This window comes from Alligator mississippiensis, chromosome 3, assembly GCF_030867095.1.
Source record: "Alligator mississippiensis isolate rAllMis1 chromosome 3, rAllMis1, whole genome shotgun sequence".
NCBI lineage: Eukaryota > Metazoa > Chordata > Crocodylia > Alligatoridae > Alligator > Alligator mississippiensis.
Window position 1 is genome coordinate 130,663,467 of NC_081826.1, and position 15,310 is coordinate 130,678,776.

The following is a 15,310-nucleotide window of genomic DNA, read 5'->3' on the forward strand; positions in this document are numbered from 1 at the left end:
AATAAACTGCAATTAACCCTTTACCCGTGTTGTCTGGTTCCTATGTGGCTAGACAACGGACTCCAGGGAGTTTTCTCCCACGACAACATCTGACAAAATAGGTTGTTACCTATGAAAGCTTGTGCCTTTCTGAATGAGTTAGTCTTTAAGGTGCCACTCTGCCCTTCCCTCTTCCAGATAATGTAGTTTTTTAAAAGCAAAAAAAAAAGAAAAAAAAAGGAACTTTTTAATGAACCATGATGCAGGAACACTTTGGAACAAAAATACGTTTGCTCAGTGTGTGCTTCAGAGACTGTCCCAAGAGCATTCTGCATGTCTGAGCTTATGAACTTTGCAATGCAGTGAGGAGGGAGAAGGTTGCTGCCCTCCTGTCAGGAAATGTTTCAAAGGCTGGACTTGATCAAGAGATTAATGGCTTGGACTCATTCCACTAAGATTTTTCTTGTCTCAGAATATCAGTCCTTTTAAGCAGTTGTGGGTTCATTTGTCAGTCTGCTGTGAGTACCTAGGACTCTGGCACCAGCTGACCACTCTTTTGTTATGTACATTGAAGTCCCCTTTTACTGAAGTGAACCCTCCTGCAGGCCCAGCATAAGAGGCTGGTTGTTATCTTGGTTGTTACCCTACTCAGACACTGACACCTGAAGTCAACTGTCTCATAGTTGGTGAGCTGGGACTGATGATTACTTCTTTTGTGCCTGTTGCTCTTTCTGCTGACTCTTGGAAGTTTCAGTGGGCCGGAGTCAGCGCAGATAGGGGCTTATATCCTGCCAGATGTTGGGCTCCATCAACTCCCTCTGATTTTTCTTGGACACTTGGCTTGTTAGAGGACAAATCCCTGAACAATCTTGGTCCTATGAGTCAATCAAACCCTAGGACTGTCAAAGGATGGCTCCGCATGTCCAGGGCATTAGGCAGGGCAGAACTGAGGTCTGAGGTTGATAGTGTAGTCCAGGAATTATGTGAGAGGCTTCACTTTGGGTCCTTTGTGAGGAGCACACAGTTTCACCAAGTGCTTTGGAAATTGCAGCAAGGTCTACTACTGTGAGTATGGACAAGTCATCTATAGCAGGACCCACTGCCATGCTCCATGTCAGAAACCAGAGTTGTCTTGTTTTCTGAATCAAAAGTCAGAGTCTAGAGTTGAGCAGGGCCATTCCAGTGATGTGAGAGTCAGTAGACTCCTGCCTAACTCTCCACCTTGGAAGAAATGACCACTTATCTGTTTCTTGGGCATCTCTTTATGAGATAATTTCATCATGGCCCATATAATGTACCTTTGGTCCTTAAATAGCGAGGTAATGCAGATGGGTTTTAAAGAGGATGCAAAAATGTCCTTAGAAGGAAACCTGCAGGAACTGCAGTGGTTAAGCAACTGCTGTAGCTATAAAAGTTTAAAAGAAGACCTAAGGAGAATGCCTTGTCTGCATCTTTCCCTTTTTGTATATATCTGAGATGCTGATGTTATGTCACCAAAGGAGGAAAAAGGTGTCATTCCAATGCACCAGGCAGGGGATCTGTCCGGAAAGGTGCTAGAGATTTTTGGAAATGTTTATGAAAATTATTGAATAACTTCCTCTCGCCAGTCTGCCAGCTGGAAGTGGAGGAACAGTGCTGTGGGCTTCCTGCATAGAGGCGGGACCCAGGAATTGTTTGCAAGGCTACCTCCTGTCAGGCACTGGGCTCCCTTAATTCCCACTGAGCTAACCAGGGCCTTCAGCAGCAGACTGGACACAAAACAATTAGGGTCTTAAGAGACATAGCATATCTGCAGCTCCATGCATTGCGCTGCAGGGGAAGACCTGTCACCAGATGGGCATAAAGTGGTGGTCATTGCCGCTAGTGTCCAAGATTTCCTTGACTGAGACTCTACTTTGAGTCACTTTTGAGGAGAGAGGAGATTCACAGAGTAGTGGTTATCTGCAGCAATCTCTTCTTCCAATCCTGCTTTGTTGGCTTTTTACACCACGTTTCTCTTTCCTACGTTTTGTCCTTCAGTTTCTTACTCGTCTGTTTTCCTGACAGGCCGGTGATCCCTCTGCCTTCTCGCCCTTCTCTGAGGGACAGTGCTCAGTCGAGTAAGGCAGACAGAGGTGGGTGTACTTTACTCCTGGGAAAAGGTCACTTTTCACTAAGCCTTGAGGCCTAGGTCTTTTCTGATGGGCTGATGGAAGGAAGCCCATTTTTCATATTAATGGGGATTGTCCTCTGGCTCCCTCAGACCTTTCTGCCAGGGTCTAGCCAGAAACATGAGGTACTTTCTCACCTCTCATATTTCTGGGGTGAGAATGGCCCCAGTAGCTATGGTCCAGATAAGCTGAACTCAGACACCAAAGCTTGTGCTGGATAGCATGTTCTTCCCCCAGAAATCCTATGGAGCTGGAGGGAACAACCTGGGGTACAAGGGACTGCTCAGCATGAGTGGGACCATGGCGGTCTGGCATGCCTTACAGGTCGGTCCCATCTGTCTGTACAAGACCTTGCATGATGCTAAAGGCCCGTTGCCATCACTTGGTCAGTGATGAGTCACACCAACCGGGCAGAGGCACAAGGAGCAATGTCAGGCCTGTGCCGGTCTTATCTAAGAGAGGTCCTGGAGCAGATGCTACCTCTGGGCACAGCCCTAAGCTGGGAGCAGTGGGCGAGCTTCTGGTCCATCCTTCTGCCTGGCACCCCCAGTATTACACTCTGCCGTTCAGGCTGCTCTTTCCTGGGGCGCACAGGGACTGGCTGTAACTGTGGGGTTTCTCTACTCCCCTCAATGTCCTAAACCCCTGGATTTGTTTTTGTTTGAGCAGGGAACAAACTGCACTTTGGGATTTTCAGGACCAGCCTATGGAGCTCATGGTCCTGCCTGGAGAAAAAGCAGCTGGGTCCACCTGTTCTGTTGGTTGCTTTCCACACACTTCATTAGGTGAATAACTTATCTCCAGAAAGACCCCTGCTATTCTGTGCTGACGGTGGCTATCTCCCTTTTTCAGATCACGCTGTTTGCCCTCCTCCTTGCTTCAGGGTTTTTCTCAAATATGCTATAGATCCTCCTTACTTATGTGGGAATCATGAACAACGGATTGAGACCAGGATGAAGGGAAGTTCTCCGTCTGCCTAGCAGATAGTGCCAGTCACTCTGCCAGTGTCACAGACTGCCAGAGACCCACGGTGCCTGTCAGGACCTGGCTGATCTAATGATCCAGAATGAAGTGCTGGTAGCATCTACTCCAGGATATTAACCAAGCAGCAAGATCATTCCCTATTGTTATAACCAAACAATAAAAAAGTTGCGGGGGAGGGGGAGGCTTGATATCAGACTTTAATCTTGAATAATGCCAATACTGCAGACACAGATGGTGACACTGTTAGGGAGTTGCAGGAACCACTGGGATGTTCTGAAGGAAAGAAGACAGAAAGAAATCCAAGGGAGAAACAAGTTCTCAGTCTTGACTATTGTGGAGTTGAATGGATGGGCTACATTCATAGATAGGCGCAATCTGAGGGAAGTACAGTTACAGGGGGAGTGTTTTAATCATTGAACTTGGTGCAATGGATTATTCCATTTAACTTCTGTGTAGTGCCATCTTCAGTACTGTGTCCCCTGTCAATGTGACACATGAGCTCAGTGAAGGACTTGATCTCCACTCCTGGATTGACCTACATTGGTGTATTAACTATTTGAATGCTGAAACAGAGAGCTTCTTGAGCAAATCTGTAGACAAACTGAGACTTGGAAGGATGGCAAATGTACCAGAAAACAGGAGTGCAATGCAGCAAGATCTTGATAGGCTGGGCTAGAGCCAACAGGATGAAATTCAGTACCGAAAAATGCAAGGCACTCACTATACCTTAGAAAGAATCATAAAAACACAAATATGAAATGGGTGGCAACTGGCTGGATGGCAGCACTGCAGAAAAAGATCTGGGAGTCTTGGTGAATCACAGACTCAATATGGTGAATGGCAAATGTAATTTTGGGGCTGTATCAGTAGAAGCATTAAGTGCAAGACATGGGAGGTGATAGTGCCTCTGTCCTTGGCGCTGGTTTGGGCTCATCTACAGTATTGTGTGCAGTGCTGCGTTCCACAGTTTAAAAAGGACAGGAAGAAGTTCTAGATAGGGATCACCCAATTTTGTGATTTCCATGAAATCCGCACAACCATAATTTAGTCGGTCCCTAGTTATAGAAGAGCTAGTGGTGGGTGAGAAAAATGGTAAATAGCTTAGAGAGCAAGCAGTATGAGGAGAGCTTGTAAGCAACAGGCATGCGCCACTTTTAGAAAAGGTGATTAAGCAGGGAAATGACAACAGTCTTCCAATATCTGAAAGGCTGCCTTAAAGTAGAGAGAGACTGCTTTTTTCCACGGCAGCCAGACACACGCCAGTTGCTAGAACAGGAGGCAGCAGAAAGGCTGCCTGAGGGAGCCATGGAGTCTCTATTCTTGGAGGTTTCCAAGAAGAGGTTGTATAAACACTGGACAGGGCTGATCTAGGACAGGGCTGTCCAACTTCTTAGCCCTGGGGGCTGCAGCAGCAGGGGCTACATTTAACACCAGGTGCACTACAGTGACACTCCTCCCAAACCACTGCTGTGCCATGCGGGCACACAAGTACGGTCCCTCCCTGCTGCAATACACACCCAACACTGCTGCACCACACAAGCACGATCTCTCTCCTACATGTGGTACTGATCCCTGCTTCCCCACCCCAGTGTGGCCCTGGCCTCTCCCTCAGCAGCTGGGCAGGAGCCCGGGGGCCACACATTAACTCCTGGCAGGCCAGGCCTGGGGGTCTCCTCAGGATCAGGAGAAGCAGTCGAGGGGTGCGTGCCAAGTCAGAGTGTAGGGATGCCAGAAGCCAGGAGATGCGTCTGGGTAGCCAAATCAGAGATCCAGAGAGTCAGGCAGAGCGCAGGGGGCTAGCCAGGTCAGGGATCCAGGAAATCAAGCCAGGATTGGATCAGGTATTCAAGGGGTTGAACCTTGTTGCTGGGACACTTCCTCATTGAGGTCCGGGGTTTATATTGGAAGGGGTGAAGGGTCAGCTGACCTAGGCTTGCCCCTCGGGTAGCAGGCAGTAGGCATGTGGCTAGGCACAGAGAAAGGGTTCTGGCTGACCATGTCGGCCCCAGTGCTTGTTTGGGGAGGTGGCAGATCAGGACAAGCTGCCGTGCCATGCAGGCCAGGACTCGGGGTTCCAGGTCACAGCCTGCCAGTAGCCAAGCCTGGGATTTTGAGTGGGGTGTGCTAGTGCGTCTTTGGGACTGAAACCTGGAGGTTGCTGGCTAAAGGGTCATGCCCCTCTGCTTAGGGTCAGACTGACTGCTGCATTTGGGATTGAGAAGAAACTTTACTACATGATAGGTTTGGAATAGGTTGTGGGCGTTTTTCCCTTCCTCTGCAGTGCAAGGCATGGCCTCTTCCTTTGATCTCTCAAGCACATTTTAACAACCCTTGCTATGGCAAGATGATGACACCCTTATCCCCCTGCTTTACAGATGGCAGGTCAGGGTGCTTTTGGTGTCTTAGTATAATGTGCTTTGTAGTTGTGACAGGGTTGACTGCAGTTTTAGGAACAGGTTAGACAAGGATTTGCATGACCCTGCCATGAGCAAGTGGTTAGACTAGAGAGCCTCCAGAGCTCCCTTCCAGCTCTCCTTTTCTATGACTTCTGTGATTCTTTGTGAGCTTTACCAACCTGTTGAGTTTGACCTGGAAGGGTCTTGATTTTTTGGTTCCATGCCTCCTTCTGCCTCTTGTGCAGCAGCACATTATGCTTGTTTGTATCAACTCCCAGTGTGTCAGTCTAATCCAGTTACCGTGTATTCATGACAATATTTTCAGTGCTTTTTCTCTGTAAGGGTAACCAGAAACTGGAAAACACTCCCAGCAGAAGTGGTGCAGTCACCATCCTTGGAGCTGTTCAAGGCGAGGCTGGGCAGGCACCTTGTTGAGCTTGTCTGAGCCCAATAACTCGTTGCCCATGGCAGAGGACTGGACTTGATGATCTTACAGGTCTCTTCCGCTTCTACGATATTATGAGTCTATGATTCTTTCTCAGCGCTTAACCTTTGGAACAGTGGATCCCGCATGAAGGCTGATGCGGAAAGGAAGAACCACAGCGTGGTGACGGAGTTCATTCTGTTGGGACTTTCAGATCAGAGAGAGTTGCAGGAACTCATCTTTGTGGTATTTTCCCTGGTCTGTGCAGTGGCTGTGCTGGGAAACCTCACTATAATCACAGTGGCCTCCTTGGACACTCAGCTGCACACACCCATGTACTTCTTCCTCAGCAACCTGGCCTTCTTGAACATCTGTTATGTCTCTATTGTGGTCCCTAAAATGCTGCCAAACATCCTAACAGGGAGAAAGAGCATCTCCTATGAGCTGTGTGCAGCGCAAGTGTACATCACTGTGTTCCTGGGCTCTGCTGAATGCCTCATCCTCCTGGTGATGGCGTTCGACTGATACGTAGCCATATGTAACCCCCTGCACTACAGTAACATAATATAGGGGAGAGTGTGTGTCAACCTGGCAGTGGCATCATGGACAATCAGCTTCCTGGTGACAGACTTTCCTTTAACGCTGCTGTGGCCTGTGCTGTGTGGCCCCAATGTCATCAATCATGTCTTCTGTGAAACCCCATCCTTAGTCACATTATCCTGAGAGGCTACCTCCAGGCATGAGACTATGATGTTCACAGCAAGTATCTTTACCCTCATGGCCCCTCTTTCCCTTGTCTGATTTCCTACATTCACATCATCCAGGCTATACTGAAGATTGGCTCTGCTGCAGGGTGCCAGAAAGCCTTCTCCACATGCTCCTCTCACATGACTGTGGTGACCATATTCTGTGGGATGGGGATGTTCATGTACATGCAGCCCCAGGCACAGCACTCCCCAGACAAGGACAAGGTGGTTTTTGTCTTCTACGCTGTTCTCAATCCCGTGCTGAATCGCCTTCTCTACAGCCTGTGCAACAGGGAGGTGAAGAGTGCTACAAAGGTACAAGGCCTTTGTAAGAATATAGCCTTCACTTCCATATCCATGCAATGCAGTGTCATGTAAAGGGCGTTTACATCTCTGCTGTCTGTAATGGGAAGTAACTGTTTAATGGAGCTGTAAAGGTTTTGTTTTACAAGCACACACTGCTCTAGCATAGTAGAGGTCACATGGACAAAAAGAAAAGGAAGAGGAGCACCCCTGTCCATACAGGAATGGAAATGGCCCAAACAGTTGGCTTGAAGGAACTTCCATCCAGTCTGGGACAAACATGCAGTCTTGTTTTGCCAAACTGGAAACTGGAAGGACAAAAAGACTGAGCATCACACAAGTACACTTTCTTCTCCTTAGGGCAGAGCATTGGCTGATGAATAGCTGGAATGGACTGTGCAGTGACCGTGAGGCTGCAGAAATAGTGCGGGGCCTGGAGAAAAGCTGGGAGTGCTCAGGCTGTTTCATTGAACAAGCTTTAGTTAAAGCACCCCCGCCGCCATTTTTCAGTACGCGGATGATAATGCACTGGATGCTGGAGTCTGCTGGAGTGCAGTAAGTACCACGCTCCAGCAGACTTAATTAGTCCAGTCTGTGCCCACATGCTGTAATTACAGCACATCAGAGCAGCCACGCTACACGTGTATAGGCACGCTCTGGTTGCCCAGCTGCCTGTGGGTTGCAGGGCGGTGTGCTGTGGGAAGGTGGAGGCAACCTTCTAAGAGGGTCACCTGTAGCCAAAAGTGCGAGATGAACCAGGGCCCATTATCAGAAGTGATGTGGTCTGGTATACTGTGTAATCAAAAGACATGCAGAGTAGAAGGACAGCTGTAGCCTCTGCAGGTGAGAGCAGGGCTCAGGGCAGGAAGAGGACAACCTTTCTGAATTGGTTTGCCACAGTCAGGCTGCGGTTCTGGCCCCTGGACATTGGTAACTCAACTCTAAAGTCCTTGGAAATGCTGAACCAAAGTCCTGATGGGGTTTTTGCACTGGCTACCCAGAACAACAGCAGAGCATCAGTACCGCAGACCCAACGCATCATGCTGAGCCAGTCCAGTGGCATCTGTGCTTGCTCACCGCTGTACCAATCACCAGTGTAAATTGCAACCAAGCGGTTTATCATTTGCCCTGAAAATTGTGTGCCCTCTGTAGAGTTTGTGAACAGCTGCAGCTACTTGACAGTTTTTCTTATCTTGTTGAATCATGTGACTGCTTGTAACTATGTGTGTGGATACCTTTAAGAGCCTCATGTATCAATTGTTACATTTACCCTGGCTCTGGGGAGGGAAGAGCAGACAGAGTAGGCTCTCTGAATAAAGCAGCTTGATCCTTCTAGAAACTTATCTCCTTGGTCTTTTGAGAACAACGCACTATGCAGTCTGCCTTTTGAAGCAGCAACTTTTTACTTGAAATGCTTGTTACAGCTTGATAGCCAGCCATCCTTTGGTGTTTCCTAGAAAGTGAAGTGGTGTGCAGGTGGTGTAACTAGTGAGACCAAACTCCCCCTGCTCTTCAGATGGCCCGCAGCTGAGAGGCAAGTTTATCAAACACACAGATATGGCCAGCTTGGTGAGAGAAAGTGGTAAGCACCACAGGAGAGTGATTTAAGGTCAAAGAGCCACCTAAGCTTAGTCAGCACCCAGGCTAACGGAGTTAAGACATCCTGATTTTTTGCAACTAATGGCACACACGGGGATAAGGTGGCCAGTAGCCATCCCAAAAAAACAGACTCCTTCTGCAACTGGGTCAAGGTGCTACATTGCCATGAATCCAAGGCCTAGCTTGAACTCAGGCCTGTGGAGCTGCTTCAAGACAACCTAGACAATGTGCTGCCGTGCCCTGTTCAGGAAGGCAGATGCTTTCTACAAAGCAAAAGCAGAAGGAAGTCATGAAGCGGAGGTACTGTCGGAGAAAATATCCGTCTAGGTTCCCAACCTGGTAAGGGAACACATGTGCTCTCCTGAACCCAAGGGGGCTCGTTTCCAGCAGAGACTCAAATAAGCGGGAGACGAGGGTGTGGTCTTTCCAGTTTATTTGGCCGAATGTCCCCCATCCTCATAAGGGCAGGGGCCCCGACTGTAACTCAACACACATATTTATAAACTCCGGTTACATAAGCTTTTCCATAACACATGCGCAAAACACTCAGCAGAAAATTACCAACACAGCATGAATTTGCTCATCCCACATGGTTGGGCCCAATCACCTTGCTTGTCCATTTAGATTGACAGACCAGTGGCAATCTCAGTACAATGTTGCATCAGCCAGCATCAATCAGAGGTCATGCAGAGGTCATGTTAATTTTTCTAACAATCCCCCCTTATGGCCAAAGGCCTATGGCCTGCTGGCCATTTCCCAGGTTTACATAACATTGAGATTAATTACTTTTTGCATAACTCGAACTACACATGCTTTAATTACAGCAATTACTAAAATAATAACTAAGAAAATCCCTAATCCCCATAAAATGTATTCTAAAATATACCTTCCCCACATTCCTAGACTTGAGGCGATCCACTCCATTACTGACCAACTTCGTAAAGAGTTTACCTGTTGTGCTGTGTCTTGAATTGTTTTTACTACAGCAGTTATATTGTCAGAGTGGTCAGGAATGTAGGTGCAGCAGGGTCCTCCTGTGATTAAAGCACATACCCCTCCTTCTCTAGCTAACAAATAGTCTAATGCTAGACGATTTTCTAAAGTCATAGCACGGTTGGCAGAAGCCTGTTCTTGCAATAATCCAATGCCCTCTACTGTGCTATTGGCAATAAGCTCTAATGCATGTGCTAACTGGTTGATGCGGTGATCCAGAAGGAAATTTCCAAGGAAAGGAGCCGAGACACCTATGAAATGGGCTGCACCTTGCCAAAAGCTATTCCAATCCCGTTTTTGTCGTCTTGGCCAAACAATTGGTACTTCTGAACGGGTAATGATCGCCCTGGGCTCAAGGAAGGCTCCTCCAAAAGTACAGCGCCCTGCCCAGAGCCATGATAGGCTGGTATAGGCTTTGGTACCGCAAATGATAAAATGTCCCGTTAGAGCATACTTGCGAGTATGAGGATTTATGGGGCAAGGTATTGAGCCATCTCTGTAAATGGTGTAGTTAACATATGAACAACTTGGTTTTGTGAAGGAGCTGTACATGCAAGACATGATGCAGCCATGACTCCAAGCCCAAGTTTTATTAGGGGTGGAGCATCCTATAGAGCCTTCCATAAATTGCAATACATAAGGACGCTGTAAGGAACTGCAGAGGGCAGAGACATTCGGGGGGAAGTATCCTTTCTTTTCAGCTTCTTTGGCCCCTACTGCAGTATTGTTAGGCCATGTTAAGTGTGTGGTGTTAATGGTTAGTTTACAGCCTGGCTGCCATCCCAAAAATCTGTTTCCTATTCCACGGGGATTTTCCCAACACACCCAGGCTTATAACATGGCGTCTGAAAGTACTATTTCTTTAAAATAAGGATTGTCCTGCTCTATCCGTATCAGCCCATTCTGGATTAGAGAAGTTCCCTTCCCAAGGGATTAAAGGATAGGGTGGAAAGTTAGTGGAGGGAGGTTGTTTGCCACATATCCAGCAATCAGATAAATTTAGGGCCTGTGCTATGGCTATAGTGGAAATCAGGTAAGTGTTATCTTTCCACTGGTCTTCCTGTTCTGTATCGCTTTCCCATAAATCGGCGTTTGTTCTATGTGCCCAGAGCAATAATCCTGTCAGGATGACCCACTGAAATGCCATTATTAACTTATAACTTCCCCTGCTTCTACAGTGAAATACAAACACAAAGTATAACAAGAAAGGTAATATAAAGCAATCCTAAAAACACATATATTAAATGTTCTTGCATTCCTGTTAAGGAGTCTGAACAGTCCACGATTCTCCAATTCTTTTTAGCCACAGGAGCGGAACAGCGGTTGATTGGTTGTTACCTGCCGATGTTTTGCTTTCAGAACCAGCTTTGAGGTGACTGTGATGAATCCAGCCTTCTTTCTTGGCAATTTTCACAGTAGTGTGCGTAGTAAGGAGAATTTGGTACGGACCTGCCCAGACTGGAGCCAAGGCGTTTTTCCGCCGATGCTGTTTCACCCAAGCCCAGCTTCCTGGTTGATAGGGGAGAAGGTTACAGTCCAGGGGTACTGGCTGAAGCAAAGCAGCTGACCTGTGTAAACACTGGAGAGACTCCTGTAAGGATAAAACATAACTAGTTAAAGATTCATGTCCGCCGAGTAAACTAACATGTGGATTTTCCCATCTTTCATATATAATAGGAGCACGACCAAACAATAACTCATAGGGGGAAAGGTTGAGAGGTCACTTGGGCTTGGTTCTTATAGCGAACAGCACTATTGGTAATGCATCTGGCCACTTTAATTTGGTTTGGGAGCAGATCGTTCCTAAAAGGGACTTTATACTCTGATTCATACGCTCCACCTGACCCGAGGACTGGGGGTGATAGGGTGTGTGGAAGTGCACTGTTATTCCAAGAACTCTGTAAACTTCTTTTAAAACAGTTTCCGTAAAGTGAGTTCCTCGGTCAGAGTTTATTTCTCCTGGAACGCCGAAATGTAGAATTATTTCTTTTAATAAGTGTTTATCTACTGCCACTGAATCTGCTTTTCGAGTGGGGAAAGCTTCTGGCCATCCTGTTAGTTGATCTACTACTGCTAGGCAGTGTTTGAAATTTCCAGCCTTAGGCAAATCCATGTAGTCAATTTGCAGTTTTTCAAAGGACAAATAGGCCCATGGTCGGGCCCCTTGTAGTTTTTTGTGCCCTCTGTACTTGTTGAAGGCTCTGCACTCTGAACATTGCAAAGTTATTCGTGCAGCTTCTAGATGTATACCTGGAGCAAACCAGGTGGATAGGACCTGTTCTGCTATTTCTCCTTTTCCCGAGTAGCTGCATCTGTGGGCATCCTGAGCCAGAGTTCGGAGCAAGGTGCGAGGAGCAATTGGTCTACCGTCTGGCACATGCCACACTCCATCCTTTCCTTGCACAGCTTGCCACTTTTTGGTCCATGTGGATATTTCATCTGCTGGGACTTTGTCATAAATCATGGACAAGGGTGGAAGAACAACTTGAGATGTGAGGAGGCTTTCTTTAGTCTGTAGTGCAGCGGCTCTAGCGGCAGCATCTGCAAGATGGTTTCCTTTAGCAATTTCGGTGTCCTCTCTGGAATGTACGGGACAATGTATTACCGCTATTTCAGCCGGTAACATGATAGCCTTTAGCACTTCTTGGACTTCGGTGGCATTACTGATTGCATGACCAGAGGATGTGATAAAACCTCTTTGTCGCCACAACTGTCCTATCACACGACAGATACCAAAGGCATATTTAGAGTCAGTGTAGATAGTGACCAGGGAGGTTGTGGCCAATTCGCATGCACGTCGGAGTGCCACTAGTTCAGTGGCCTGGGCGCTGGTCCCTGCTGGCAGAGGTTGCTCTTCCCATACCCAATGATGGGTATCGACTGTATATCCTGCGTGCCGAATTCCTTTTCGAATGAATGAAAAGCCATTGGTGAAAAGCACATAATCAGGATTACTTAAGGGGATGTCTAATATATCAGAACGAGGTTTTTCTTGGGCCTCTACCAACTGGCAGCAGTCGTGATGAGGGTCCCCATCCTCAGGACTTGGAAGTAAAGTGGCTGGATTTAGAACTGTACATCGCTGAAGTTGCACATTTTCTGCTGCTAACAGCAGTACCTCATATCTGTTTAGACGCTGGTTAGAGAAGTGTTGGGTGTTGTGTTGTAGTAGGAGAGCTTCCACTGCATGAGGTACTTGAACCACAAGAGAGTGTCCTAACACTAAATCTTGAGCCTTTTGAACTAGCACAGCGGCAGCAGCAACTGCTCTGAGACAGGGAACTGCTGCCCTCGCTACAGGATCTAGCTAAGCAGAATAGTATGCTATGGGATGATTAGAAACTCCCCATGGCTGAGTTAAGACACCTGAAGCGATGCCTGGATTTTCATGAGTAAATAGGGTGAAGGGTTTCTGGTAGTCTGGTAGTCCTAGGGCTGGAGTGACCATGAGCGAATGCTTGAGTTCATGGAATGCTTTATTTAATGTAGGAGTCCAAACAATCACCTCTGGGGCTTCTTTTATCGTAGCTTCTACTAATGGTCTGACCACCTCTCCATATGCTGGAATCCACTGTCGGCAGAAGCCCGCCATGCCCAATAAGGCTCGTACTTGCCGTTTATTTTTTGGTACGGGCAGATCTTGTATTGCTTTGATGCGTTTAGGTGACAGCTTATGGACACCTGGACCAATAATATACCCTAAGTACTCTACTTCTGACAGGCAATACTGAAGTTTTGTTGGGGATACCTTATGGCCTCTGGCAGCTAATCCTTGGAGTAGAGTCAGCGTGTTGCGCTTACATACTGGACTAGAGCAGAGTTGGGCCCCAGAGTAATAGTAGATTAATAGTAGATAAGTCTTTATGCAATATCTGTGAAAACGAGGTGGGGGATTCCACGTATCCTTGGGGAAGGCGAGTCCAGCATAGCTGCCAATTTTCCCATGTAAAGGCAAATAGATACTGAGAGTCTTTATGAACAGGAATGCTGAAAAAAGCTGCACAAAGATCAACAACTGTAAAGTAAGTGGCGGTCACTGGGATCAAAGTAATTATGGTGGCTGGGTTAGGTACTACTGGGTGCCTGGGAACCACATAGTTGTTGATAGCTCGCAGATCCTGTACAAAACGGTAGACAGGTTTTCCTTCTGCATCAAGCTTAGGTTTTTTTACTGGCCATACTGGTGTATTGCAGGGTAAGGCACATTCCCTTAGAATGCCTTGCTGCAAGTAGCTATCTATGAGTGGTTGTAGACCCTTTACTGCTTCTTGTGGTATTGGGTATTGAGGGACTGAGGGTGGCGGACCAGGCTTCACCTTGATGCGGATAGACTCTGCAGACCGCAGGAGGCCTACCTCCATAACTTCCCAACCCCACATGGAACGCGGTAACCCGTCTAAATCTGACAGGAGTGGAGAATTCTCTGGGCTAGGCAACAATGCCATCTGAAGGTGATCCATCCGATGCGCCGGCAAGGCGAGAGTGATACCGCTCGGAGACCATTTGATGGTAGCCTGTAGTTTACAGAGTAAATCTCTCCCAAGGAGGTGCACTGGAGTTCCCTCAGCTAATAGGAAAGCATGATTAGTGGTCAAGGGTCCTATCTGCACTTGCGTTTCAGTGCCACGGGGCGCTCGCATAGATTTCCCAGTTACTCCCATAATCTTTTCAGTTCCCGAGACTGCAATTCCCGTCCTTTTTGGAGATTCTCCCAGTGAGGACAGATCTGCTCCCGTATCTATAATTCATTTATAAATTTTCCCTGCTATTTGAAGTGGTACATAAGGGGATGAAGGGGTGCAGGTATACTCAAAAAAGGAAGATTCCCCTAGATACATCACGTGGAAGAGCCCCCCCCTTATTTCATTGGGAGTCATCTATGTCCTGTTGCAAGACTTGGACCCAGGGATCCGTAGGATCGGTGCTGGCAGCCCGGTTGTTTCCCTGGGTTCCCCCCTTTCTTCCTCCGTAAGGGGGGGGTCCCCTAGGGCGGTTCGGGCACTCTCGTTTCCAATGCCCCAATTGTTTACAATAATTACACATATCATTGGGGTCAGGTTCCCTTGGGGTATTAGGCCTCCCTTGGTATCCGCTATAACCTCCCCTTCCTCTTCCTTTTGGCTAGAACTGGGAACTGAGAGCAACAGCCAAGAATTTGGCTTCTTGTTGTTTCATTTTTAGCTTTTCAACTTTTTGGACTTCAGCTCTTCGATCGAAGGCATGGTTAGCTAAATCTACCAATTGTTGTATGGTTTTCATGTTCCAATCAGGGTTATATTTGACTATGTATTTTTTAATATCTGATGCGCAACCCCCTACAAAGGTGGATGCTACAATGGTTTGATTTTGCGGAGCCTGTACGTCGAAACTTCTTCCATGGGTTGCAATGGCTTTCAGCAGCCTGCTGTAGAAATCTTGCGGATGCTCGTTCGGACCTTGGACCACAGAAGTTACCTTGGTCCAGTCAATAGTTTTGCATCCTGCCCTGTTCATTCCTTCTAACAAGGTCTGTCTAGCCAATTGCAATCTTCCTCTTTCATAATTATCTCCGTTTATTTCCCAATTTGGGTTAACCAACGGCCAAGGGACTCGTCCTACCAGTTCTTCCTGTTGCCATTGGTTCCCGATTTATTATATCAAATTTCTCGGCAGAGGTTAACAGCATATCTAAGAGTTGATTCATGTCTACCCATGTGGGGTTGTGTGGGGAAATGATGGTCTGTATCTTCCGTCGAA

General features: G+C 47.3%; 1 protein-coding gene across 1 annotated transcript; it reads left to right on the forward strand.

Annotated features, from left to right (window-relative positions):
* Positions 1-6,080: 6,080 nt before the first annotated feature.
* Positions 6,081-6,458, forward strand: LOC132249182 (olfactory receptor 2B6-like). Its single transcript, XM_059723528.1, has one exon. It carries the CDS (start codon positions 6,081-6,083, stop codon positions 6,456-6,458), a length of 378 nt encoding a protein of 125 aa, XP_059579511.1.
* Positions 6,459-15,310: the final 8,852 nt, after the last annotated feature.

Bases quoted from the DNA above. Each gene is read 5' to 3' on its own strand.
- LOC132249182 (XM_059723528.1), top strand. From the start codon at position 6,081: ATGAAGGCTGATGCGGAAAGGAAGAACCACAGCGTGGTGACGGAGTTC.